This window comes from Spermophilus citellus (assembly GCF_964194105.1).
Source record: "Spermophilus citellus genome assembly, chromosome: 6".
NCBI lineage: Eukaryota > Metazoa > Chordata > Mammalia > Rodentia > Sciuridae > Spermophilus > Spermophilus citellus.
Window position 1 is genome coordinate 30,053,114 of NC_138187.1, and position 26,785 is coordinate 30,079,898.

At 54.5% G+C, this 26,785-nt stretch overlaps 3 protein-coding genes and 1 long non-coding RNA gene across 8 annotated transcripts in view; 2 read left to right on the forward strand and 2 right to left on the reverse strand.

Annotated features, from left to right (window-relative positions):
* Positions 1-6,682: 6,682 nt before the first annotated feature.
* Positions 6,683-12,581, reverse strand: LOC308651887. Of its 2 annotated transcripts, none has more exons than XR_014022687.1 (4): positions 11,902-12,581; positions 8,158-8,369; positions 6,915-7,010; positions 6,683-6,796 (listed from the first exon to the last, which is right to left on the reverse strand). It is a non-coding gene; the product is annotated as an uncharacterized lncRNA (long non-coding RNA). The 2 variants fall into 2 exon arrangements; XR_014022688.1 differs by having other exon boundaries at positions 6,915-7,111.
* ACHE (acetylcholinesterase (Yt blood group)) lies at positions 11,581-17,695 on the forward strand. Of its 3 annotated transcripts, none has more exons than XM_081299442.1 (5): positions 11,581-11,715; positions 13,264-14,356; positions 14,713-15,197; positions 15,929-16,098; positions 16,915-17,695. In XM_081299442.1, the coding sequence occupies exons 2-5, from the start codon at positions 13,289-13,291 to the stop codon at positions 17,034-17,036; spliced, it is 1,845 nt and encodes a 614-aa protein (XP_081155568.1). In that variant the 5' UTR covers positions 11,581-11,715; positions 13,264-13,288; the 3' UTR covers positions 17,037-17,695. The 3 variants fall into 3 exon arrangements, with proteins under 3 accessions (XP_081155568.1, XP_081155567.1, XP_081155569.1); XM_081299441.1 differs by having other exon boundaries at positions 11,584-11,715; positions 13,267-14,356; XM_081299443.1 differs by lacking the exons at positions 11,581-11,715; positions 16,915-17,695 and adding an exon at positions 16,205-16,812 and having other exon boundaries at positions 13,268-14,356.
* A 10-nt stretch (positions 17,696-17,705) lies between these two features.
* UFSP1 (UFM1 specific peptidase 1) lies at positions 17,706-18,366 on the forward strand. Its single transcript, XM_081299467.1, has one exon. The coding sequence runs from the start codon at positions 17,836-17,838 to the stop codon at positions 18,262-18,264; it is 429 nt and encodes a 142-aa protein (XP_081155593.1). The 5' UTR covers positions 17,706-17,835; the 3' UTR covers positions 18,265-18,366.
* Positions 18,367-18,414: 48 nt separating this feature from the next.
* Positions 18,415-26,785, reverse strand: part of SRRT (serrate, RNA effector molecule) — an 11,179-nt gene continuing 2,808 nt past the window's right edge. The window contains exons 3-20 of one of the 2 annotated variants that reach the window (XM_081299433.1): positions 25,460-25,588; positions 25,066-25,212; positions 24,673-24,861; positions 22,683-22,852; positions 22,382-22,566; positions 22,134-22,232; positions 21,933-22,050; positions 21,619-21,776; positions 21,269-21,330; positions 21,093-21,171; positions 20,645-20,833; positions 20,115-20,288; positions 19,876-20,029; positions 19,561-19,754; positions 19,216-19,372; positions 18,947-19,036; positions 18,707-18,833; positions 18,415-18,615 (exon numbers count right to left, since the gene is read on the reverse strand). In XM_081299433.1, coding sequence (XP_081155559.1) covers positions 18,540-18,615; positions 18,707-18,833; positions 18,947-19,036; positions 19,216-19,372; positions 19,561-19,754; positions 19,876-20,029; positions 20,115-20,288; positions 20,645-20,833; positions 21,093-21,171; positions 21,269-21,330; positions 21,619-21,776; positions 21,933-22,050; positions 22,134-22,232; positions 22,382-22,566; positions 22,683-22,852; positions 24,673-24,861; positions 25,066-25,212; positions 25,460-25,588 — 2,497 coding nt within the window. In that variant the 3' untranslated portion in view covers positions 18,415-18,539. Of the gene's footprint in view, positions 18,616-18,706; positions 18,834-18,946; positions 19,049-19,215; positions 19,373-19,560; positions 19,755-19,875; positions 20,030-20,114; positions 20,289-20,644; positions 20,834-21,092; positions 21,172-21,268; positions 21,331-21,618; positions 21,777-21,932; positions 22,051-22,133; positions 22,233-22,381; positions 22,567-22,682; positions 22,853-24,672; positions 24,862-25,065; positions 25,213-25,459; positions 25,589-26,785 lie in introns of both variants that reach the window. The other variant, XM_081299432.1, reaches the window with a different exon arrangement.

Sequence of the window (26,785 nt, forward strand, 5' to 3'; positions counted from 1 at the left end):
ACATAAAAATAAATAAAGATATTGTATCCACCTATAACTAAAAAAAAATTAAAAAAAAAAAAAGAAATCAACAGAAGAAACAGAGTCAAGCCTATAATAGAAATCATACTTATTGTAACAGAAACCACTCATAACAAACTTGAGATATTCCATATTATCAGAAAAAAATAACAAAGGTTGGGGGCTGGGGCTGGGGCTCAGCAGTAGAGCGCTCACCTAGCATGTGCAAGAGGCTGGGTTCTATCCTCAGCACCACATAAAAATAAATTTAAAAAATAAAGGTATTGTATCCAACTACAACTATAAAAGTATTTTAAAAAATACACAAAGGAAAGCATAGACCACATAATGAGAGTATTTTAAGTTATAAAATAAAAAGCATTAAAAAAGAGAAAAATAGCTGTCATATAAATAAAAGAAAATGAATTAAGCTCACTTTTTTTTTTTGGTACCAGGGAATGAATTCAGGGGCATTCAATCACTGAGCCACAGCCTGACTCTTTTTTGTATTTTATTTAGAGACAGGGTCTCACTGAGTTGCTTAGGACCTCGCTAAATTGCTGAGGCTGGCTTTGAACTCGGGATCCTCCTCCTCAGCTTCCCGAGCCACTGGAATTACAAGATGCATGCCATGGTGCCCAGTGAGCTTACTTATTTTTATAAAAGACTTTAGGCTAGGCGCAGTGGCAGTGGCAGTGACTGTGATCCCAGAGACTCAGGAGGCTGAGGCAGCAGGATAACAAGTTTGAGGCGAGCCTTGGCCACTTACGAGACCTTGTCTCAAAATAAAAAATAAAAAGGCCTGGGGATATGACTCAGTCCTCAGTACCACAAATAATAATAATGGTAATAGTACATACATATGTACATACATAAGACTTTAGGGGCAGGGAGCAGTGGTACAGTCATGTAATCCTAGCAACTCAGAAGGCTGAGGCAGGAGGATTACAAGTTCAAAGGCAGCAGCCTCCACAGCTCAGGGAGATCCCATCTCAAAAAAAAAAAAAAAAAAACCAAAGGGCTGGAGAGGTGGCTCAGTGGTACAGCACCAGCACCCCTGGGTTCTATCCCCCATACCAAAATAAATAAATAAATAATGCTGTGATGCTTATTAATTACAAAGACCAAAATAATACTGTAACCACACAGCCGAGGGGTTGGTAGATGCACCCTTAACCAAGCGGCACCACAGGTCATGATCCTGGACCTCACCCTCAGATGTGCAGAGAAGGGCCCACTGTGCTTCTGGAGAGTTTTAGACAGAAGTTTATTACCTGAACCTAATCATAAGCAAATACAGGACACAAGCAAATGGAAGGACAACTTACAAGATAGCCGACAACTGCTCTTACCTGTGTCAAGGTCACGAAAGACAAAGAAATACTGAGCAACTGTCCAGATTGAGATGATGGAAAGTGGGAATGTTTTTGTTAAAAAGGGAGAAAATAAAGAATGAGGACTTCTGTGTACTTAAGTGTAACTATCCTTGAAATATGTCACTAGGTTAAAATGTGCAAAAGTCAGTGGGGTCAACTGTCAGCCCAGCTTGGCTACCCTGGAGGCTGGGCCAAGAGAATCGTGGGGCAATTTAGCCAGACCCTGGCTGGGGACAGAGCTCAGTGGTAGAGCATCTCTGGGTTCAATTCCCAGCACTCGGGAAAAGGGGGGATTTTTTTCTTTTTTAACAAAATCAAGTGCAAAACAAGAGTGTCTTGGTCCATTTTTCTCTTGCTAATAGCACAACACTAAAGACTGGCATGTTATAAAGAAAAAAATGCTATCCTGGCTCATGGTTCTGGTCCAAGGCCAAGGAAGCTTGTCTGATGACGGCCTCACTTGCTGGCAGAGTCCAGCTCAGACCATCGCTTGGCAGAGACGCAGCCAAACTGGCTTTAAGGGGACCCAGTGCACATTTAACCTATTAGCCCATCAGTTCATTAATCTACATCAAATGAATGGAATAATCCATTCATGAGGACAGAGCCCTGATCACCTTGAAGGGGATCAAATTTCAACATGAGTATAAAACCCCAGCATTCAGTGTATACAGGAGGCTATAATTTATGTGGAAATATAGGCTGGGGGCAGAAAGATCTATTGAGAAATGCATGTTACAGAACTAACACATGTATCAGGCACAGTGGTGCATACCTGAAATCCTAGCAGCTTGGGAGGCTGAGGCAGGAGGATCACAAGCTCAAAGCCAGCTTCAGCAACTTAGCAAGGCCCTAAATAACTCCAGTGAGACCCTGTCTCAGAATAAAATTTTAAAAGGGATGGGGTTCAATCACTGGTATCAAAAAAAAAAAAAAAGAAAGAAAGAAAAAAAGAACTGACATGGGCTGGGGATGTGGCTCAAGCGGTAGCATGCTCGCCTGGCATGCGTGCAGCCCGGGTTCAATCCTCAGCACCACATACAAACAAAGATGTTGTGTCCGCCGAGAACTAAAAAATAAATATTAAAAATTCTCTCTCTCTCTCCTCTATCTTAAAAAAAAAAAAAAAAAGAACTGACATGTAACCTTGTTCCTAGGGATGAAAACGAAGGTAAGAGGTCTTTTATCTTTATACCTTTTGAGGTTTTTTTTTTTTAAGAATTTAACTTTTGTGTGTGTGTGTGTGTGGTGCTGGGGATTAAACCCAGGGCCTTGTGCATGCAAGGCAAGCACTCTACCAACTGAGCTACATCCTCAGCTCAAGAATTTATTTTATTTATTTATTTTTTTAATGTGGTGCTAAGAATGAACCCTAGGCTTCACTCAGGCTAAGCAAGTGCTTTACCTCTGAGCTCCAACCCCAACCCAACCTTTTGAGTTTTAAGAATCCATTACTGTCCAAAGAAATAAAAGGTAACATAAATCACAATCCCCAGCCAGGAAATGACTTATCTCACTCTTCTGAGATCCTCAGCTCTTACTTGCCTGCGGTACAGACATCTATAGTGTGTGCGAGAGAGCTGGGAAGGGGTCACTACTGAAGTAAAGAGAGGGTGTCCTTCCCGACCAGAGAGCCCGGATGCTATGAGTTGGTCCACTGCCTGCTGCAGCTCCCACATGCCAGTGGCCCAGCCTCCCTGCAGCCTCAGTCCCTCACCTGGACCTGCTGGGACCCTTCCCAGCACACAGGTGGGAGGAAGCCCCTGCCGCTGCTCCCGGCCCCCACCCCACCACTGTGGCTGAGCCCCAGGCCCAAGCGATCTGGGAGGGGAAAGGCAGGGCAGTGGGGTGCTGGCCAGGGGGCTGGAAGTACTTATGGTGGCAAGACTGCAGCTCCCACCTTCCTCTCACCAGGGTTCCTGTGGTTCTGGTATCCTCCTTCCCACCTTCTTCCTCTCCAGGGGACACTGGGGCAGGGTCCCTATGCCCTTGAACCTCCACCCTTGAGAACTGAGCCTCTGGAAATGGGGTCCTCTGGGCAGAGGGCAGGATCTCCACAAGTGGTCCCTGAAGAAAGAGGTGTCAGGCAGTGGTGGGGCAACAGGGCCCTGACAGACAAAGGCTGCCCTGGGTTCAGGCTGGGGCAAGGCTGCACAGGCTCAGGAAGTACTATCTACCAGTGACTCTCCAGCCACAGGGGACATCGTGGCTTGGATATGAAGCGTCCCCCCAAAGCTCCTGGGTTAGTGCAGGAATGTTCAGAGATGAAATGACTGGATTGTGAGAGCTGTGACCCTATGGGTCTCTCCTGGTTTGAATGCAACTTCCTGGGTGGGAACAGTGGGCAGGTGGGGCATGGCTGGGGAGGCAGGTCACTGGGACTGCCCAGGAAGGGGACATCATCCTGCCTCCTCCCCCCTCTCTGCTTCCTGGCTTCCATGAAGAGTAGCTTTCCTCCCCACACCCTTCCGCCATGATGTTCTGCCTCTGCCTGGGCCCAGAGCAGTGGAGCTGGCCCACCACGGACTGCACCTTGGAAACTATGAGCTGAATTTTACTTTTCCTCCTTTGAGTTGTTCTTGTTAGCATCTTGTTCACAAGGACTAGAAGCTGACCGACCCAGGGAGGTCAGCATCCCCTGCCCTCAGCCCCTGGCCTGGCTGAGGCCAGCCCTGTCTTGCTAGGCAGAGAGGACTCCAGGCCTGGAAGTCAGGGGAGGTGCGAGGCCCCAAGCTTGAGGAAACCGCAGAGGCCCTGGCTCAGCCTGGGTATCCTGGTGCCTGCTCACCCTCGTTACACTGGGACACCTCTAACCCCAGTCCAGGATGGCTAACAGCTCTGACGTGCTGGGTCCCCCTCTGAGGCCATAAAGGAAGAGAGAAATAGAGAGAGAGAGAGACAGACAGACTGACCGATGGAGGATGGCGGGAGAGTTAGGAAGGAGGGAGGAAGGGTACCCAGGAAGCACGGGAGACCCACACACGGGAGACCCCTTTTTAGAAAGGAGGGGCTGGGAGAGCCTGAGAGACCCTGGGAGGTAATTTTCTGAAGTCACAGACACAAGGGGAGGTGGCTCCAAAGCATTTCAGTTTCAAGGTCAGAGTTCTCACCCAAAGTCTGGGAGTCCCTCTGACTGACCAGCTGAAAAACTGAACAAACGTGGCATCATAGTCTACAGGTAATGTCCCTAGACATCACTGTTCATTTTCCGCCTGTCAAGTTGCAGTGGTGACAGGGCCTGCCCTCGGGGAAGGTCTGAGGGAGGAGAAAGTGAACAGTGTCCAGGGAGCGCCTGGCTCAGAAGCTCCCAGGTCCCCAGACCTAACACTAGATCTAGACTACTCACCAAGCCCACCCTGGTGTCCCTGATGTCACAGACATTCACCTAGAGGCTCCAGCTGGCCACAGGATGGCTGGCCACAACATCTACCTTGCAATGAGTCTGCACTGTCCCCAGGGCCAGGCGTGGGAGATCCCAGACAGGTCCTCCCACTTCTATGCCAACCCTGTATCTACTACCCAGTGTCCTGGAACCACACCCCAGGTCATCTAAGGAACATGAGCTTCCGGCCTGGCTCTCACTTGGCCAACTGATACCTGCAGGCCAGCCAGGACCAGCCTGGACAATTTACAGAGCTTTCTGGGTGTCAAACTGTGATAGCTCCTAGTGGGACCTCGCCAGCTGTTCCCAAGAAGTCATCCTAGACCCATCGCTGACATGTAAACAGAAACCGCGTCAGGGCTGGCTGGGGCCTGCGGGAGGTGGGCCAGCGGGCCAGGGATGGGCCAGGGCTGGAGTCCATAGGGAGTTCCTGGAGGATTCCAACACCAAGAAGACCAGTGGCAACCCAGAGTTCAACTAAACTACATACCCCGCCCCCCCACCCCCACCCCCGCCACCCCTGCCACCCCCGCCATGAGAACTATTAAATAAAGCTCAGGGGCTATATGAAGCCAGAGACCACAAGTTCAAGTCCAGTCTGGGTAACTTAGTGAGACCTTGTTTCAGAATAAAAAATAAAAAGGGCTGGGGATGGAGCTCTGTGGTAAAGGGTCCCTGGGTTCAATCCTCAGTACTGGGAGGAAGAAAACAAAAAAGGTCCAACGGTAGTCATCAATCCTAAGCTCAAGGGTATGAAAACCCCACACCTCCTGCCACCTTCAGCTGGAAAGGAGCTTGAACAAGCAAAACAATGTTTTGGGTTGCTTTGTTTTGTTTTTTAGGTAGTAAGGATTGAACCCAGAGGTACTTTACCACTGAGGCACACCCCAGCCCTCTTTGTTTTTTTTTATCTTCAGACAGGGTCTCACTAAGCTCCTGAGGATGGCTTCAAATCTGTGATCCTCCTGCCTCAGTCTCCTGATCTGCTGGGATTATAGGCCTATGTCACTGTGCCTGGCCGCAGAAAGACCTTTGATGAATTGCATAGGCAATAATGTAAACTGTAGTTCAGCAATAATAACTAATAAATTTATGAAAATTATAAAAAATTATAAAATTATGAAAAATAAGACTGGGCAGAGACAAGTTTTAAAAATGTACAGAATGCTTAAAAGTAGCAAAAGAGAGAAAGGTTGGGCTGGGGATGTGGCTCAAGCGGTAGCGCGCTCACCTGGCATGCGTGCGGCCTGGGTTCGATCCTCAGCACCACATACAAACAAAGATGTTGTGTCCGCCGATAACTAAAAAATAAATATTAAAATTCTCTCTCTCTCTTTAAAAAAAAGAGAGAGAGAGAGAAGGCACAAACGGAGTGGATGAGCCCAAAGGAGGAACCATCCCATCCCATGCGAAATGATGTTGCTTGGATCAGGTTTGAATTTGTGGGCGTGTAATGCTGGGGATGGAACCCAGGGTCTCATACAAGCTAGGTAAGCACTCCACCACTGAGCTGTATGGCCCTAGCCCTGAATTTTGGGACAAGCTGAAGTAGGGGAGACAGGAAAGGGTGGGCAGAAGGAGGAGTGTCCCTTGTGTGGCCTCGGGCTCCCCACTCTGCTGAACAACAACCCTACTATGTCAGAGAGCTAGAGAATTACCTCCCCATCAGCCACCCAGCCCTAGGCAGGGCAGCCTGGAGCATTCTCTGCCTGAGCCAACCCATCTGCACTCGGGGATGGTGGAAGGAGCCGAATCATGGCCCAGGACCACTCTAAGACCCTGTGACTGCCCTCACCCCTCCTCAATACCTTTGTGGGTCTCTGCTCTGGATGCTCCTCCTCTGGGAGCCCCACAGGTCCCAAACAGCACCCTCAGTGGACAGAAATGCTGTAAACAGGTTAGTTACAAAATACCTGGTAGTGTCGCAGGAGAACCAGTGTGTCCTGGAGACATCACCAGCGGGGAAGGTGGCCACAGGTCATAGAAATGCCGGAGGAAGAGGAATAGGGGGGATTCATGAGTGCTTCTCATTCCTGCACTGACAGAGGCAAAAGAAGGTGTCATGGGATTTGGCAGACAACGGCTGTTCCTCCTTCTTCCTAATACTAGGACATCCAAATTTCAGATAAGTACACAGTTATCAGAATGAGGACTACCTCTTGGAACCTCCTTCACAGCCGTTACGACCTTAGAATCACGATCTGGCCAGCAGATGTAAAAATCAAGTGCTATGTGTAGTCACCAGGAAATGTCTGTAAAAGGAGACACGAAGTCTTTCTTCAAACCTTCCTCCTTCCTTCCGGCTGGAATGCAGATGTAATGGCTGATGCTCTAGCAGACATCTTACACCATGCTGTGGAAGTCAGAGCCGAAGATGGTGAAGTTAACAAGACATTGTGTAAGAAAACCTGGTCCCTGGTATCGACAACACTGAGCCTGTCCTGCATGGCTAACTTCTGGCTCTCTTTTATGTTAGAGAAAAATACTTTCCCCTTATGTTTTGCTTAAGCCATTATTATTTGGGTTTCTGTCTCACACAGCTAAACTGAATCTTTACCAATAAATGGAGATGAGAATACTTTTTGTTAGCAGAGGTGGGACAAGGACTGTAAGAGAAAGGGGGAGGGGTTCCCTGAACTGGCAGAACTGAGGACAGAAGCCTGGTTGATTCTGGGATAAACAGAAGTTGTGAAAGAGGACATTCCTGCAGAGACAGGTGGAGGGTAGGGGCCCCTGAGACTGCCAGGAGGGGCAACGTTGGGCCGTGTGGTTAAGTTGCCGTAGTCGGAGGCAGGCCAGGTCCCTGTGTTGACAAAAGGCTGGGGAGAGACTCAAGCTAGGAAGGATTGTTCTGGAAAATTCTGTCCATGTTTTCGCTTGCTTGTTTTGTTTGGGGCAGATTATAAGTGCTTTATGCTTTTTAACGTGGAGGAAGCTTGGTGGTATAGATGAGGCTATTTGACACTTCTACAAAGAAGTGAGTTCAGACTCTCATAGAATAGGAACATGGCCTTACACACATAGATGTCATTCTTATCCAAATCCAGCTTCCTGCTGGGGCACAGTAGTGCATGCCTGTAATCCCAGCAGCTCGGGAGGCTGAGGCAGGAGAATTGCAAGTTCAAAGCCAGCCTCAGCAATGGTGACGTGCTAAGCAACTCAGTGAGACCCTGCCTCTAAATAAAATACAAAAAAAAAAAAGGGCTGGGGATGTGGCTCAATGGTTAAGTGGCCCTGGATTCAATCCCCGGCACCAAAAGAAAAAAGAAATTCAGCTTCTTCACTGCAAGAAGATTCACTCTCTGAACTTTTCTTTCAGTCTCTTCACTTTCACCGTCAAACACCAGAAAGTTTCTCACTGCCACTGCTGGAACACTCACTTGAACCATCTTGACCTACCTGGCAGGTCTCGGGTCCCTGGCTACAAGTCAGATATTTTCGGATGATACTTCACTTTCCTGGGCGCCAGAGGCTTGTGTACCGTTCCGCTGAGACTGCACTGAAATGGTTTCAGAATCCGTGACACCAGTGACACTTAAAGGACAGGCTTCAAATGTGACAACCTGGATAGATGACAACCTGGCGTCTAAAATGTTGAGAGTTGTTTCAATCTGTTGGATCCAAAGAGAAAGGTCTGCTGGTTTCTCCTCACAAACAGAAGAAAAGTCAAAGTGCACCACAAACTGATTTAGAAATGCCACCAATCTATTCTGTTGAACAGGTGGCACCTTGATCACATCTATGCCTGAACCCATAAATGGAAGCCTGTCTCATCTCCCTACCGGGTGGGGGACCCAGAGCCCACCCACTGCCTCTCAGGCCTTCCTACTGAAAGGAACAGCTTCTCCCCTCTCTTCGCTTGGCCCCTCTATCCACCTTTTATGACCAAGGGCAACTCCATATCCACCCGAAGTCCTCATTACTTTCTAGACCACCCTCTTCCTACTGAGCCATACAGCCTGTGGCTCCTGAAAAGGTCAGTATGAGACTAACCCTGGGGCCACACAGTCCAGCATAACTCTTCATGTGGCCTCAGACCACCTTCCCAGGACCTCCCTGAGGATTTGCTAAGAATGTTGATTTAAGAACCCTACCCAACACCCAAGGGACCAGCCCCTGGGCACAGCTCCCATGATGCTAATCTATTCTCAAATTCAGTTGATTGTTCTGGGAAAACTGAGGGTCATACAAGAAGCGTGACTCTCCAGAGTCTCACTGCCAGTCAGCAGAGCACTGGGCAAGCACCCAGGAGTCAGGACCTCCAGTCCAGGGCTTCTTCCAATGCATGTGAGGATCACCCAACACCAGCAACTTTTATCCTGAAACTTCTGGAAATGGGGGGATCCCTGCAAAATTAAAAACCCTCTGAGATGAGTGCAGCATCCTCATGGTTTCCCCATCCTCCAACTGGTAAGACAAACCATAAGCTAAAGTCACCCTGGTGGCCCTGGGCCCATCTCCCGGAGCACAGCAGGGCTCCCTGAAGACTCCTCACACACTCACCCCACTGGACTTTCCATTCAGGAACAAGACGCCCTCCTCAAATCCCAACCTATTCTCTACAGGGGGGACATTACCTGTTCCTCCATCTTGGCTGCCTGGGCAGCCCTGGCTCTGCACTCCCCCAGCCTGGCACTGGGGGAACGTGCTGATGTGAGCCACGGCACCCCCTTCCTGTCCCTAAGAACTAAGAACTTCATCTCCATTTCTCTTTCTCTCCTGCTCACTGACCTCCCTCAGTTTCTGAGAAGACAACTAAGTTCTTACTGGCTTCAGAACGCTCCACGACCCACCCCTTCCCCACTGGTTCCCCACAGGGACTGTCCCACAACAAGCAGGTGCTGCCTCGAGCCCTGCACACACCTGGGCACAGTTCCCTTGGGCTGAAACCACTTGTCTCAACCCAGTTGCCTCAGCCGGGGATTCCGGCCCACACTGGCTGTCTTTTCCTTGACTGGGCAGCAGCAGGCTCAATACTGCCCTCTCCCAGAACTTGTTCAGTCCCTTCACTTGCTAAGTCACCTAAGCTATCATTATTTGGTGATAACACTGGGTGATAAATTGTCCCTACCCTCCCAGTCTCCACCGCAAAACCTGGCAGAGGCTTTAAGGTGCCTGAAGAATGGAGCCCGAACTGGCACGGTGGCATATGCCTATAATCTCAGGTGCTGTGGAGGCTGAAGCAGGAGGATCTCAAGTTTGAGGCCATCATGGGCAATTCACTGAAATCCTAAATCAAAATGAAAAGGACCAGGACTATAGCTCAGTGGTAGAGCCTGGATGCGAAGCCCTGGGTTCCATCACCTACACTGCATTAATAAATGAATGAATGAACGAAATCAGAGACCCAAGAGAGATGATGAGAAGTTGTCCTCCGCCCCCTGCCCGGTCCTAGACTCCGGGACCCGAAAGGCTGCCTTTGGCGCCATCTGGCGGCCAGGGCTGCGGAGCTGAGATCAGACCCCGCGTAGGTATCCCGCGCGGCCTGCGGGGGCGGGTTCCCGCGAGCCCGGGGGAGGGTGTTGGGTACGGTCCAGCTTGGAGAGCCAGCTCCGCGTGGCCCAGGAAAGGCTCGACTCTGGATTCAGGCGGACCCGCCACTCTCCGCGAGCCCATGAGACCCAGTGCCTTCGTTCCCAGTTGGTGGCGGACGCAGACCAGGGATGCTGTGGGACGCAGGGCAGCCAGAGAAAGCATGTGCGTGCGCGTCCCCCGCCCCACGCAGCGCCCCGCACCGCCGCACGCGCGCGCGCGCGCACGCATGCCCCGACGCTCGCCCGGGCCGGCCGGTATCCCACGCCACGGCCCGGGAGCTCCCCAGCCAACGGTCCCGGATAAGCAGGCCCTGGCACTCGGCGAACTCGCGTGGGAACAGTGCCGCGTCCCGTTTCCACCGACACCTCGGACGCGGGGAACCCGCCGCGACAGCACCTCTCTCATGGACGACCCCATGGAGGGAGGGGCGCGGGGGTCTGTGCGGCTCAGGCCCGCTGGAGCAGGCTGGGGGCGCCCGGGCCAGGCCGCTCCCACCTGCTGGCCGCGGCGACCAATGAAAACTTGGCCTGGTGATGTCATGCCCCTGCCAGACCTTGGTGACGAAAGTCCGAGGTCACCCGTCTGGGGACCAGCGCAAGCCCACCCGCGGGGGTTCCGGAAGTTTCCACTGCTGCAGCGGAGTGCAGCCTCTCCCAGCAACCTTGAGCGTGTCACCACATTGGCCTTCCTTCTGGGGTGTCCCCGTGTCACCTCTTTCTTCCCTGAGGGTCTCCTTTCCCCGTGGGAGAACCCCTGATTTCCATCAAGATCCTGTGTTCCCGTCTTCATTCCCACAGGTGTCCCCTCAGCCCCAGGAGTGCCCCATGTCACCTTTTCTCCACCAGTGCCACACTGAAGGGGTCCTCAGACACACTTTCACGTGTCGCTCCTCCCATGCCACCCCTGGCTGTGTCGGGGCCAGAGAGGCTCAATTATTCAACCCCTCGTCCTAGCAATAACTTCCGAGCCTGCGCCGAGGCTGTCAGTGTGTGGGTCCGTCTGTGAAAGTCTCTGTCACTACAGGAGACTGTCGCCTGCGTGTGTGTCTATCTCGGCAGGCTTCTGTCCGTCTGTTTGTCACGTGGGTGTCTGCTCCGCCGATGCGGGTCTTCAGGTCGCGCCTGTCACGGCGTGTCTGTCCGTCTGTGGGCGACTGTCACTGGAGTGCGTCTGGGCCCCCCGGGTCCACGGGTCTTGGCTCAGAGGGAGGGAGAAGGAGGGGAGGTGGCAGCCCAGGGCAGCGGGGAGGGGCGGGGGCGGAGACAGTGGGCGGGGGCGGGGGCGGGCGGGGGCGCCGTGCGGCCCAGAGGGGTGTGTGCGGGGGGCTGGAGGCGGCGGCTGCCAGAGTCGGCTCAGCCTGCGCCGGGGAACATCGGCCGCCTCCTGCTCCCGGCGCGGCCTGGCCCGGCTCGGCCGCCTCAGGTGAGTCCCCCGCCCCGCCCGGGACCCTCCCCCAGCCGGCGGCCACTCGGCGTGCCGGGGACCGTGCGCCACCGGAGCGATCTAGGCCTCCAAACCTGGCGCCCACCGCGCCCCCGGGCCTGCCCAGCGGCGTCCCCCGCCGCCCCGCACTCCTGGGTAACTCTTCCCTCGCCGCCGCACACTTACCGAAGCCCGCTGGGCCGTCCGCTGCCTCTCCAGAGGTTAGAATTCCTGCGGGACCCCCGAGCGCCCCTTCCCCGCTAGCCCCAAGTCTGAGACCACTAGAAGATGCCCCGTTTGGGGCGGACCCCAAACTGCGCAGGTTCCTGGCGCCCTCCTGGATGCCCCTGTACCCAGAGTGGAGCGACCCCAGAGTCCCTGCGCAGAGCCCAGCCCAGGCCCCCTCCGAGGCCTGGGACCCCCTCCCGCGGAGACTCCGTCTCTATTTTGGGGGAAGGGGACGCTCAGCGGAAGCCCCGAGTTATAATTAGCCCCACTCGGGTTTCCTAGTTAATCTCCAACACCACCACCAACCCCCAGCTCAGGGAGACAGTGCTGGATGAGGGGTGACCGCCGAAGAGGGGGGAGTTCCGACCCGGGGAATTTTGATCCCTTGGCTGGAGATGCCGGAATCGCAGCAGCTGCTACCCCAAAATAGCGCCCCCGCCCTTGCGGCCGGGGATCTCCGGAGCTCCGGGAACACAGGCGTCCCGGCTCGCCCTTCAGGCCCCTGTGTGATACCCGCGAGCTCCCAGGCCCCCACCCCAAGTTCCCGGCTCCCGGGCTCGGGGCGGAGAGCGCAGTCCTCTTCTCGGTCTCTACTGCCCCCCGCCGGCAACAGCGTGTACTGCAACGCCGGACGGATAGGGTCTCGCATCCTGGGGTCCAGGGCCTATGAGCCTGTTCGCTGGGAGTAGGCAAGGCGGGGTTTTGCTGATGGGAACCGACGGGTACCAGCGCGCGATGCCAGACAGCAGATGGGGCGAGGCAGGGTAGGGCAGGATGTGGAGTAGGCAGGATTTGGGGTGCTCCAGGATCTGGAGCTCCCACACCTTGAATGTCCAAACCACTTCCCCTAGGGCCAAGGCGCTGGCCAACCCAGGAGAGACTAGGGCTGTGCCTTTAGGCCGAGCAAGTTCCCCCAGCTGGAACCGCCCGTCAGTGAGGGCCCCGCCCCTGTCCTGTGGCCTGTGCGTGGACTGCGGCCTCTGGTGCCCGCATTGCAAGCACCCTGCCCAGCCCAAGCAACAGAGCCAGAGGAAGGTGAGGGCGGTGGGCCCCACGGGGCCCTGGAGGGTATGCATTGGCAGATCTTCTCTCTGTTAACCTGCATTTGTCTGGGTGTGTGTGTCTGCCTGCTCTGTCCCCTCTTGCCTGTCTATGTCCTTGTCTCTGCCTGTCTTCTTCCCTCCCTTTATTTTTCTCCTCCTCTTGCCAACCTGCCCCACCTCCTCTGCAGCAAAGAGATAATCCTTGGGCAAGATTGTTACCTAATCTCCTCCCTCCTGGCGGCCTGCAGCCTTTACCCTTTGCCTTTCTTTCTCCCAGCAGACGACCGCCTGCCCTGGCAGCCATGAGGCCCCCGTGGTGTCCCCTGCACACGCCCTCCCTAGCTTCCCCACTCCTTTTCCTCCTCCTCTCTCTCCTGGGAGGAGGGGCCGGGGCTGAGGGCCGAGAGGACCCAGAACTGCTGGTAACTGTCCGTGGGGGTCGGCTGCGGGGCATCCGCCTAAAGGCCCCTGGGGGCCCCGTCTCTGCTTTCCTGGGCATCCCCTTTGCCGAGCCACCTGTGGGGCCCCGCCGCTTTCTACCACCGGAGCCCAAGCGGCCCTGGACAGGGGTGCTGGACGCTACGACCTTCCAGAGTGTCTGCTACCAATATGTGGACACCCTGTACCCTGGATTTGAGGGCTCTGAGATGTGGAACCCCAACCGTGAGCTAAGCGAGGACTGCCTCTACCTCAACGTGTGGACACCATACCCCCGGCCTGCATCCCCCACCCCTGTCCTTGTCTGGATCTATGGTGGTGGCTTCTACAGTGGGGCTTCCTCCTTGGACGTGTATGATGGCCGCTTTCTGGCACAGGTTGAGGGGACTGTGCTGGTGTCCATGAACTACCGAGTGGGAGCCTTTGGCTTCTTAGCTCTGCCAGGGAGCCGAGAGGCCCCAGGCAATGTGGGTCTGCTGGATCAGAGGCTAGCACTGCAGTGGGTGCAAGAGAATGTGGCAGCCTTTGGGGGTGACCCAACGTCGGTGACTCTGTTTGGGGAGAGTGCAGGTGCCGCCTCAGTGGGCATGCACCTGCTGTCCCCACCCAGCAGGAGCCTCTTCCATAGGGCTGTGCTGCAGAGCGGTGCACCCAATGGACCCTGGGCCACTGTGGGCATGGGGGAGGCCCGCCGCAGGGCCACACTGCTGGCCCGCCTCATTGGCTGTCCCCCGGGGGGTTCTGGTGGCAATGACACAGAGCTAGTAGCCTGCCTGCGGACACGGCCAGCTCAAGACCTGGTAGACCACGAGTGGCAGGTGCTGCCTCAGGAAAGTATCTTCCGCTTTTCCTTCGTGCCTGTGGTGGACGGAGACTTCCTCAGTGACACGCCTGAGGCCCTCATCAATGCTGGAGATTTCCACGGCCTGCAGGTGACTAGTGGCTGTCAGGGGTGAACTGGGTTCCTCTGGGTCTCACCCACCCTGCCCCTGCCCTGCCCCCCAGGGAGCTGGGGATGTGGGCTCCTCCAGACCCACTCTCAGAGGTCCAGACTTCTGGGCCCGTGGCCATCCCCTCCCCCTGAGGGCTCAGATCCAAGGGTGGTCAGCAGGGTGGAGAGGACAGGAACTGTGGGTGCATTTCCTTTTTTTCTCAGTCCCTTCCCCAATCTCACTCTTCCTCCGTGGTTCTGGGTCTATAACTGTTCATCTCTCTGGCTCTTTGTTTGTCTGTTTCTTTCCACCTGTCTGTCTGTGCCCCTTCCCTCCATCCTGTCCTCCACCCCCAGGTGCTGGTGGGTGTGGTGAAGGATGAGGGCTCCTATTTTCTGGTTTATGGGGCCCCAGGCTTCAGCAAAGACAACGAATCTCTCATCAGTCGGGCCCAGTTCCTGGCTGGGGTGCGGGTCGGGGTCCCCCAGGTGAGTGACCTGGCGGCCGAGGCTGTGGTCCTGCATTACACAGACTGGCTGCACCCTGAGGACCCGGAGCGCCTGAGGGAAGCCATGAGTGCCGTGGTGGGTGACCACAATGTCGTGTGCCCTGCGGCTCAGCTAGCTGGGCGACTGGCAGCCCAGGGGGCCCGAGTCTATGCCTACATCTTTGAACACCGTGCCTCCACGCTCTCCTGGCCCCTCTGGATGGGGGTGCCCCATGGCTACGAGATTGAGTTCATCTTTGGGCTTCCCCTGGACCCCTCACTGAACTACACTGTCCAGGAAAGAATCTTTGCCCAGCGGTTGATGAGATACTGGACCAACTTTGCCCGCACAGGGTCAGCAGCGCTGGGAAAGGGAGGGTCTCTGGGGGTTAGGGGAACAGAGGGAGCACATAGAGGAAAGGCAGGAGAGGAGAGCAAACTTTCACAAAGGAAATGAGACAAAGGGGAAGAGTGGAGAAGACAAAGAAGACCTAGAGAAGGCAGGCAGGATGGGGCCTCCTTCAGAGGAAGGCAAGACAAGAGGTAGATGATCAAGGCCAAGACAAAGGAGTTAGGAGAGTTAGGAGTGGAATGTAGAGCTGGATTAAATTGGACCAACAGTGATTTTCTCCCTCTCCCTCTCTTTCACACACACATACACTCTCACACTTCGTGCACGCACAAACACCAGTTTGTCTTAAGAAGAGAGCAACAAATCTGGCATCAAAGCCAAGGTGATGTTTGTAGAGACAGGACAGCATCTGGTTACACAATAAGGGCTCAATAAATCCTAGCATTTTTTTTTTAAATGGGAAAAGACAAAGAGCAGAAAAACTGAGGGAAAGGTACAAAAGAGACGAAATGCAGGAGGAAAGGGTAGACTCCTAAATGACGGGGGACACTGGAGAAGGAAAAGAAAGGGTTGGAGATGGGGTGGAAGGGAGGAATGGTGGCCCCCAAGAGGTTAAAGAGAGCCCAGGGTCAGTAAGGGAATGCTTCCCGCCCCCCCCCCCCGTCCCCATCTTCGTTCCTCATCTGGGAGCCACAAGCCTGAATGGGACTGAGCCTTCCCTTTCCTTCCGCAGGGACCCCAACGACCCGCGCAACACCAAGGGCCCGCAGTGGCCACCATACACTGCAGGTGCGCAGCAGTACGTGAGCCTCAATCTGCGGCCGCTGGAGGTGCGGCGGGGGCTGCGCGCCCAGGCCTGCGCCTTCTGGAACCGATTTCTACCCAAATTGCTCAGCGCCACTGGTACGCGGGGGCCAGCGGGCAGGGGCTGGGAACAGGGGAGAGAAAGGGGTCGCAAAGAGAAGGGAGTGGGAGCCGGCTGGGTATAACCCCTTTCTTCTCCCCCCAGCCTCGGAGGCTCCCTGCACCTGCCCAGGCCCCGCCCATGGGGAGGCTGCCCCGAGGCCCAGGCCCGGCCTCTCCCTGTCCCTCCTCCTCCTCCTCCTCCACCTCCACCTCTCCCGGCTTCAGCGGCTGTGACCACGGCCTCTTCCCCCTCCGGCCATGGGGGGCCCCTCCGCGGGGAAAGGCCCTTCTCAGGGACCCAGCGCCCCCTCCCTCCTCAAACCGAGAGACACAAACTGGAAAGTCTCAGGGACCCACACGCCTTTGTTTACGTGGAAATGAAAAAGTCATATATATATATAATTATCCTTTGGAGCTTGAGCCTGATGTTGGGGGCAGAGGGAAGACCCGGGGTTGGATAACACCCCCACCCCCTCCAGCGGGGCTATAACCGTCAACCATTTCTGTCTCTCCTCTCTTCCCCACCAACCCGTGGACCCTCCCCACTCTGATCCTATGTGTCCCTCCGGTCTTCTGGCGTTTCCTCCTCCTCTCCTTTCTACCATATTCCTCTGGCCCCGCCTCCACCTTCATCCTCCCTCTACTGTCTTTCCTGATTCTCCTGATCCTCTTTCCACCATCCCACGTGGCCTCCTACATTCCCCGTGTGTGTCCCCCCCCCCCGCCCTGCGCTCACGCCCCTCCTCCATGTCCGTTCCCCAATCTTCTGGATGTTGTCGTCCTCCCACCACTTGCCGGGTGCCCTGGCCGCAGACACGCTGGACGAAGCAGAGCGCCAGTGGAAGGCCGAGTTCCACCGCTGGAGCTCCTACATGGTGCACTGGAAGAACCAGTTCGACCATTACAGCAAGCAGGATCGCTGCTCAGACCTGTGACTCCGGCGAGACCCCATGTCCCTCCGCCCCGCCCGGCCCCCTCGCTGTATATATTATTTATTAAAGGGCTGGGATATAACAGACCAGCCCCTGCCCACCCGACCCCGAATCCCCCCGGGGTTCCCCCTCCTCTGCATGTCTCGGGCCGAGCTCCCTCCCCCGCGGTGCCTTCGCCCCTCTGGGCTGCCAATAAACTGTTACAGCCACCGGAATTTGCGAGATTGGGGAGCCGGGGTCGGGGCAGAACGCCAGGATCACCGGGGCCGACTTGGTAGAGGAGTGGGGGGCTGAAGACGCCTAACTCGCCACCTCTGTAGCGCTGCCCACGGCGCCTGCGCTTAGGGCCCCGCCCCCGTCCCGCCGAATCTCGCGCCTGCGCAGTGAGACTGGCGGATCGGAGCACCAATGCATGGTGGGAGTCTGTGGGTCTGGGTCGCCTGGTGGCTTCGATTCCGTCCCCGCGCACATCTCTGGGGCCCGTCCTGCCTGCAGCTAGCCCAGCATCTGAGGCTGAGAAAGCATTGGAACCCGGAGTTCTCCCTGCGCCGCTGAAAAGACGCATCTGGCCGTCCTGGCGCAGCTGAAGGACGTCCACCTGGGCCTAGCCCCGCCGTGCCGAGGCGCCGCTCGCGTGGCCCTCCTGTCGGGCCACTACCTCTACTATCACTATGGTTGCGACGGGCTGGACGACCGGGGCTGGGGCTGTGGCTACCGTACTCTGCAAACGCTGTGCTCGTGGCCAGAGGGCCAGTCTACAGGCGTACCTGGATTGGTCGCCATACAGGCGGCCCTGGAGGACATGGGCGACAAACCCCCAGGGTTCCGGGGCTCCCAGAGCTGGATCGGCTGCGTAGAAGCCAGCCTCTGCCTCGCACACTTCGGAGGGCCCCAGGGGCGCCTGTGCCATGTGCCCCGTGGAGCAGGGCTTCAAGGGGAGCTGGGGAGGCTTTACTCACACTTCACTTCAGGCGGCGGCCCAGTGATGGTGGGAGGGGATGCGGATGCCCAGTCCAAGGCCCTGCTGGGAGTCTGCCTGGGCCCAGGCACCGAAGCCTATGTCCTGATACTGGACCCTCACTACTGGGGCACTCCAAAACACCCTAGTGAACTACAGGCTGCCAGGCGGGTTGGCTGGCAAGAGGTAAGCACAGCCTTTGACCCCAACTCCTTCTACAACCTGTGCCTGACCAGACCTAACTCTGAGAAGAATCAGCACACCCTGGACTGAGACTGATTGCATACATGTGTTCTTATTTACTTCCAAAAGGTGTCCCAGCAGAGTGGGACTGTCAGCATCAAAAATAAAGTGGCAAGGCCCAGCTAACCTCAGCCCCTGCTAGTGTCTGGGATGATTTGGGAAGTTGTATAACATTCGCTGAGTTACAAGTCACTACTGAAGTGCTTTTATTGGCAGTATGTCTGAACGTACAAAAAAAATTCTCAGCTGATGGGACAGGGCAATCACAATTATAGATGATAGGAATGGGGGACAGCGGACACAGCTCAAAAGAAATCAACATCATCGGGGGCATCCAGATCACGATATTCCACAATGGCCCTTGGGTCTCCACGAACCATCCTGTAAGATAAGAAGGGAAGCAGGATGAGAATTGAAGGTCCCCAAGTTTTGAAGGAGGCAAGAAAACTTGGACATCTGAGCTCAGTCTCACCTGTTGCGAGGTTTCCCAGGATAACCACCCTGGCCTCGAAAGGCATCATAGTTCCCTCGGCCGGCACCATATGGGGCATGCGGGTATGGAGGCCCTCCTGTGGGGACTGCAGGGCGGACAGCACCCGCTGTGAGAAAGATCAGTGTTGAATTGAAAACCCTGACCTCAGCCAGGGCCTCAATTTTCTTCCTCCCAGCTACGTGCAACCACTACACCCCTTCAGCTCCCTCCCACACTCACCTCCATAGCCCAAGATGGGCGGCCGGGGCTGACCATAGGGCATCAGGCCCTGGGGAGTCTGGTGTGGGTAGGGGAGTCCCGGGGTCAAGCCTGGGGGGAGTACAACACGGAAAGGGACATGAATTACTGCGGGGAGAGGGGAACACAAGAACAAATGACTTCTAGAAATAGGCTTGAGGGTGGGGTAGACACTTCTGGGGGGGCGGGGTGATAGGAATCCATGGACAGGCAAAGGGGAGATGCAAGACCCCCCATGGATCGTATCTTACTCTGGGCAGGGCCAGGTGGCTGAGCTGGCTTAATTTCAGGCAGAGCCGGGCGCTTAGCATCCGTGAGGAAGTTGTTAAAAAATGCCACCTCTTTCTTTACTTCCTCAATCTTCTCTGCATGCTTGTTGAAGATATGTTTGCGAACAAATTCAGGGCCCTGGGTGGAGAGGAGAGGGTCAGGACAGAGCAAGTGATATGGGTTCCCTCATTCCCAGACCCAACCTGGAAGGCCAACAGCCTCCCTCCTGCTGGGCCAATGACTATTTCCTTCCAGGGCCTTTGGGGGCCTTCCTGTGACCCTCTCCTCCCAACATTCTACCCCACTAATTCTCTAACATCCCAGACCTTAAACTTCTTGCCACTGAGAGGACACAGCCACTTATCCTTGCCCAGTTCCTGGGTGTTCGAGGTGACAAACTTTTCCACTTCTTGCTCAGGGTCCTTGCGACCCATCTTCTGAGCCTCTTCCTCTGAGAGGGATTCCCGCACACTGAGTAGTGGAGTCAGCTTCTCCTCAAAGGTCTTCTGCCACTCCAACACTATGGTTGGGACCAGAGATAGTTATTCTGGAGACAGGAGCTGGAAGCAAGGGACAGGAAAGGAGGGGAGCAGAGGCCACTGGGGAGAAAATGGGAAACAGAATGGGGCGCTGGAGTGTACCTTCTCCATGACTGATTCGATTGGGAGGCATGGGCCCCCGAACATGGATGATGCCACAACGATTGGGCATCTCGTCCTCGTTGGGGTACTCGCAGGTGTTGTAATAATCCAAGGAATGTACGATGCGTAAATAGAGAAGGAGCTTGTCCAACACCTATGGGCAAAAGGAAGCCACTGGTCACCACTTCCACCCCTTCACTGCTGAGCCACCCTGCATACCCCACAGTTATAGCTGGCACCTTGATCAGTTTCTCATCCCGTTCCACATTGATCTCTGCTGGGTTCCCTTCCTTAGGCGGCTCCTCTGGGGGGGCCCCTCCACTGCTCCCCAGCAGCTCCTCTTCCTCAGCACTCACTTCCTCAATCAGGTAGTCAGTGATATTCTTCAATATTGGGTTTTGCGAAGGCAGACTCTGATCGGGAGGGAGCCGGAGAAGTAAAGAGCAAATCTTAGCGCAGGGAGCCCAGGGACTGCCAGCAATGGAAGGCACCGTGGAAGGGAAAGGAGTTCAGGGCTCCCTGGATAAATTCTGACCTCCGCCTCCTAATACTTTTCTTATTTTTATACTTGTCTTGCCCTAGCCCACAAACAATGCCATCAGTCTGTCCTGCTGGAAGTTGGACATGTTTCCCAGGGGCAGAAAGGGGCAATTAAGTGAGGATGTGGGTGGGCCCAAGGGATCACTGCTACAGATTAGGGGAGATCAAGTATCAGGAGAATGAGGTGGTATCAGCTGCTTTGGAAACAGCTTCTTGGGAAGTCACTGACTGTTGGCAGAGGAGGTGTCCCAGGCTCAGAGGCCCAGAGCTGAGTCCTGTCATCCAGCGTATGGATCAGCTTGGCTGCCAGCTTGATGTCATTGCGCACTATCTGTTTGTGCTGTGTAATGCCGTTGATGTTGCGGACACGACGAGTCAGGTCTCTGTTCACACCGGGACTCAGTTCACATTCCCGGAGCTAGAAAGAACACAAAATCAGAAAGCTGGCCTACTGTCCCAGAAGCAGCAACTTAGAGACTGATCCCCATTGCGAATATCAGTGATTAGACTGTGAGCTCCCTGAGGACAGGGACCAAAAAGTGTCTGTCTTGTCCTCAGAGCTCATTCAGGAACAGAAGTAAGTAAAACAAGCAGACTGAACACACAAGGGAGTCAGGTCACGTGGGCATAGAGAGCCACAGTCCCATCCTCCAACAAGCCCCACTCCTAGAACTCACTCGGATATTCTGCAGGTTCCAACAGATCTCTTTAATATTAACGCTGCGGTCAAAGGTCACCCAGCCACGACGGAAAAACCTACACAAGAACGAACATCAGCACGGTCATGGAATGGAGAGGTGCTAGCCATTAACCTCGACCCTGCATCTTCTCTCCAAGGGGTCCAGTTCCTCACCTCCTCTCAGGTTGAGGCTCCGACAGTGCTACACGCATAAAGCCTGGGTACCGTTTACAAAGCTGCAGGAAGCAAAGTAACAGAAACCCCATTTAATGATTCAGAACTCACCTCTTCCTCCAATCCCCACTCAGAACCCTGGGGAAGTGCCTTTTAACCCCTCCCATCCTCAGGCAAGGAAAAACCAGCCAAGAGTTCAAGAACACCACCACCTGAGTGCCACAGCGCAAGAGGCAGGGGCCTCCCTTATCAAAGGCAACCGCAGCAGCACCAGACCTCCTCTCTCCACCGCTACCCCAAGGACCTGAGCCTGGAGCCAGCCCTGCGCTAATACCAGCTTCTCCACTCACAGAGATGATCTCGGCCCGGGAGATGTTGGGCGCGATGTTGCGCATGAAGAGGGAACAGGTCTTATGAAGGGGCCGGGGCTTGCACTCCAGCCCGGCAGCGTCCTTGGGCTTCTCCCTGTCCTCCTCTTTGGGCTTCTCCTTCTCCTTCAGTGCTTCTTCTACACGCGAGGGGGTGAGAATGCAGCAGATAGAAGAGCTTTTACCACCCCCAACCAGTCACTGTCCCCACCTAACACCTCCCCTCAATTTCATCAGCCCCCCGCCCCACAGAGGCCCATGCAGGAGGAGGACTAGACGCAGAAAGTAAGACCTACCAGCCTCTTCCTTCTCCTCCTCAGCATGGCCACTCTCAGACTCCGACTCCGACTCCGACACACTGCCTTCGTCAAAGCTGTCATCACCGCTGTGTTTCCTGTTCCGTTTCTTACTACTCTGTGGGAGCCATAGCAACAGGGTCAAGTCAAGACAGCCCTGACCACAGCCCTCACCAGCTGCCCCCATGAAAGACACCCCACCTTTTTGGCTTCCTTCTCCGAGTCTTCCTTCTTCTCTTCCTTGTCCCCATCGCCCTCGGACTTCTTAGTTTTATCGTCATTGGAACTATCGTTTTCAGCCTACAGGTAGAGATTCCTGGAGAGTCCTATCTCCCCTTCACCTGCTTCAGAGCCCTTCTCACCCTCCACAGCCAAGCCCAGAAGTCCCCCCTTCCACCGCAGCCAATGCACAGCCCTACTGCCAGCTCCTCTGGAGGCCACACACTAACCTGTTTGCCCTCTTCTTTCTTGTCATCCTTATCGCTGGCCTTACGCTCTCCATCCCCCAGGCCTGGTCCAGCCCGGCCTTCCTCTTTCTTGTTGGGCTCCCCAGGCTTTCCTGCCTGCTCCTCCTCCTCCTCCTGCTCCAGGATGCGTAGATCATTCTCTGTGCCCCCTTCCATCTTAATCACAGCTACCAACAAAGGCAGAAGTCACAATCCAAGGGCCCTGGCTGCTATCAATCTCCTTCTGTTTCCTAACCCAGATCCCAACCAAACAGCCTCCACCCTATGAGCCAAGTCCACACACCAGCATCCAACATCTTGACAATGGCGTCAGCTCGGTCTATGTCCAGGAGGAGATTATCAAACCAGCCACTCTCCATAAGCGACAGGAATACCCTCAGTCGGTTTTGCAGGGCCCCCCGGGCCTCCTGCCTACGCTTCCCCACCTCATCTGGGTGGTACTTAGACCGAAACCTAAGAAGAAAGCGGGGAGGGAAGACAAAATAGTCACCAGAAGCCAGGGCCAGGCTGTGGGGCAGGGCCCAGGAAAGTCAGGGCATAGCCCCCATCCTCACACCCATAAAAGGTCATAAAAACAGAGAGATTATGGGAGAGAGGTGCACTAGAACCACCCAACACCCCAAAAGGAACCAGAGGTTGTGCTCTGCAAACACCTGGAGAACAACCAGGAACTAAGAGCTCTGGATTTGCAAAAACCAACAACTACAGGGGGAGGCCAGGGTTGGAGAGGCAGATTTACAGCTTCAAGTCTTTGGGAAACACTAACTTAAACAGGAGTAGTTTCCCAAGCTCCAGAGAGGAGGGCTACAGTAACTGCAGGCCCCAAAGAACCTCCCTCTTGTTGCTGACCCCAGACTACAGTCATTATGAGAAAGGTGCCCACCAACTCCCTCCACCCCTCGGTGGAAGACAGAAGGAAACCTGAAGTGCACTGGATAGCAAAAGCCAAAAGGCAGGCCATTTTCTCCCCCCTTGGGAAGATAAGCAAGATGGTGAAGGGACAGGAAAAGACCAAAGGGAGAACCAAGTGCCCACACAGCCTCAGGAACTGCCCCCGGGATAGAAAAAGGAGTGCTGGAGGGTTGGGGGGGGGCATGAAAATAAAACATTTCAATAGGACCTTGGGGAGGAAAAAACAGAAGAAATTAGGAATATGAGAAAAAGGAGAAAGGAAGGAGGAAGAGTGAGAAAGGCCCAGAAATTGAAAACCAAGGAAAAAACTAAGCATTAGACAAAATGAAAAAACCAGAAGAAGGAAGTGTTAGGCAGAAAGCAAGAACAGGGACAGAGAAAGAATGAGAGGTGTGTGAGATCAAGACAAGACACACAGGGTAGTCAGGAAGAAGGGATGGTAAGGACAGAACAGAACCACAGTTGAGCAGAGAGGAAAGGAAAGCCGCAGGCGTCATCTCCAGGATCTTTACCTTGGCTGCTTGGTCAAACAGAGCTCAAGATTTAACTAGTGGCGCCCAGGGCCCATGCTGGCTGGTGGGCCACCGGCTGGCTCCTGGCTGGGGCGCCCGGCCCAGATGCCCCACCCCCGCGGGACTCCGCGGTGGGGGCCCTGACTGACTAACTGCCTGAGCAATCACATTCAGCTAAATGCTGCATTGTGCACAGCAGTGCCCTGCCTGTCTGCCTGGCCGGGGCAGCGCGGCTCAGCCCAGGGGCTCATGTATGGGCTGGGTATGGTGGGGGTGGAGGTGGGTTTGCTCCGAGCTCCGTCGATGAGCGGGTGTAGTTCCCAGTTCTGGCTCTTTTCAAGGAGGAGGAGCAGAAAGAGGAGAGGAGGAGGAGGAGCAGGAGGGGGGAAAAGATGGTTGATTAAAATTAAAACATCCACAAAAGGAAAAAAAATTAAAATTCTTTTTCTGTCAAATGACCCTGAGATCTTTGCTTTTCTTGTCTGGAGTCACTCGTCGCTTTTGGGAGGATGCCACAGCCACGTTGGGTCCTGGTGATCAGGGATGACAATGACCCAATACCAGAAAGTGGGAAGCAATCTGCTGCCCCCAGGAGCCAGGTGGCTCTGGCCAGCTGCCTGGAGGTGTCCCAGGTGAGGACAGTGGAGAAGGGAGATTGGGGGAGCATGGGAGGGGGCCTTGGCAGTCAAAGTAAGGAGGAGACCCCATCAGCCAATGCTGTTATACTTCCCTCCCCCACCCCCAGGAAATTCCAGGTTGGGGAATGGGAGTAGGAGAGGGCTGCAGCCCCACTGGCAGGGCCAGGGGAAACATGCCAAGGAAAGGTGGCAGGGAAGGAGGGGCACTTACCACTCCTCATCTTTATGAGCCAGGAAAAAATCCTGCATCTGCTGCCTGCGAAAATCCAGTTTGTAGTCATTATAGCGTTTGACAGCCTCGGTCTCATCCACAGAGTCATCCAGCGATAGGAGGAACTCTTTGAAGGTCTTCATCACCGGTGGCGGCACACCTAGGTCAATCTCAGCGATGCTGCCCAGCCTGGGGGTGGACAGGAAGTCTTGGTTGTGGGAGAAGAGGTGGGGGGATAGGGGCACCAAGGTAGCCAGCTGCTCGCCTGCCTGGCCCACCACCCCCAGCACCAAGTGCTACCACCCACAGGCAGCCCTGCGCCCTAGCTTACTCCCCGGCTCCAGCAGCCCAAACTGTTCCCCAAGCCTTCTTCCCAGAACCCCACGTCTTTACCTGGCCTGGATAGGCAGTACGTGGTGCTGCATGATGTGTACATCTGGGTGGCCCCAGGGCTGAGGAGGGCCATAAGTTGGGCCCCCACCACCCCCAGCATAGGGCATGTCATAGCCACTGTGGTATGGGTCAGAGCTGTGCTCATCCCTGAGGGTAGGGGACACAAAAATCAGACAAAGAACCAGAATCATCTTTCCAGAGCACAGAGGAGGGCCAGAGGGAGGGGCACACACAGAACACAGAACACGTCTCCCACCCAAGAGTTTAAAAGGACTAAGAAACAATGGTCATATGAAGTCTGAGAGAAGGAAATGAGAAGCTTTCTGCAGAGGCAAGGGAAGGAAGCCGAGGCCCCGGAACCAACACTGAAGAAGAGAAGCTGAAGCCAACTCACCAGTCCCGCCTCAGGCGCTTCTGTGGAGGGCTGAGCTCATGGCGGGGAGGAGAGAAGCGCTCCCGACGATTCCGGTCATAGTCTCGATATTCACCCCGACTGCGGCGTTCCCGGCCCCGGTCCCACTCCCTGGACAGAAGAAACAAAAGGAGTAATGACAATGAAAGACACAGCTGGACAGGCCCGAGGCCACCATCCTGGGCAGGCCTTTCCTATCCTGACACAAACCGCCAAAAACCATGAGATGACTCTCTAATCACAAAGACTCACCTCTTTCCATCACTGTAGCCTCCCCCACCCCAGCCCACTGAACTTTCCCCACTGGTGGGTGAGCGCACGGCTCAGTGGTAGAGAGTACGCCCAGTGTGCCCAGGCCCTGGCTTCTAGCCCTGGCACCACAAAGAAAAAAAAAATCCTATATATTTTTTTGGTCACCTCGAATTAGCTTGTCAGAACTGAGCCTGTGGTTCCCACCATTATGGGCCCAAACTTGTTTCCTGCTCCCTACCACCTACTGTCTCAGAAAAAATTACCACCTACACAGTTATCAAGCATTATCCTCACCATTGATGTTATTGTTTCTCCGCCATCCCCAGCCTTGGCCCTAAGTCCTTGTCCCTGTCCTTTCTCCAGCACTGGTTACCTGTTCTACGTTCTCCCCTTCTCTACAGTCAAAGTAATCCTTCCCAAACACAAACCTGATTACACCATGTCCCCCTTGCTTAAATGCCACTAAATAACCCTCTTCAAAACTCTGGCTTTCCTGCCTGTCACTCCAATCTCCCCACTGGTAACCAGCCACTTCCAATCTCATCTTTTTTTCTTTTTTTGTGTGTGGGCAGGAGAGACACTAGGGATTGAATCTAGGCCTTTTTATTTTTAGCCAGAGGCTCCCTAAATTGCTGAGGCTGGCCTTGAACTTGTGATCCTCCTGCCTCAGCCTCCCCAATCTATGGGATTACAGGTCTGTGCCACTATGTCTGGTTCCCAACCCCATCTTTTTTTGTTGTTTGTTCTTTTTAGTTATACATGGCAGTAGAAATTATTCTGGTAGATTATACATACATGGAGTATAACTTCCCATTCTTGTGGTTGTACAAGATGTGGAGTTACACTGGTCAAGTATTCATATATGAACACAGGAAAGTGATGTCCAATTCATTCTACTGTCTTTCCTATTCTCATCCCCTCTTCCCTTCCCTTCCCTTCATTCCCCTTTTTCTAATGTAATAAATTTCTATTCTTCCCTTCTTCTTCCTTATTATGTGTAAACATCTGCATATCAGAAAGAACTTTCCACCTTTAGTTTTTTATGATTCCCAATCT

Coding starts and splice junctions, on each gene's coding strand:
- ACHE (XM_081299443.1), top strand. CDS start 13,289: ATGAGGCCCCCGTGGTGTCCCCTGCACACGCCCTCCCTAGCTTCCCCA. Junction 14,357..14,712: donor GAGATTTCCACGGCCTGCAG/GTGACTAGTGGC, acceptor CTCCACCCCCAG/GTGCTGGTGGGTGTGGTGAA. Junction 16,099..16,204: donor CAAATTGCTCAGCGCCACTG/GTACGCGGGGGC, acceptor TTCTCCCCCCAG/CCTCGGAGGCTCCCTGCACC.
- UFSP1 (XM_081299467.1), top strand. CDS start 17,836: ATGGGCGACAAACCCCCAGGGTTCCGGGGCTCCCAGAGCTGGATCGGC.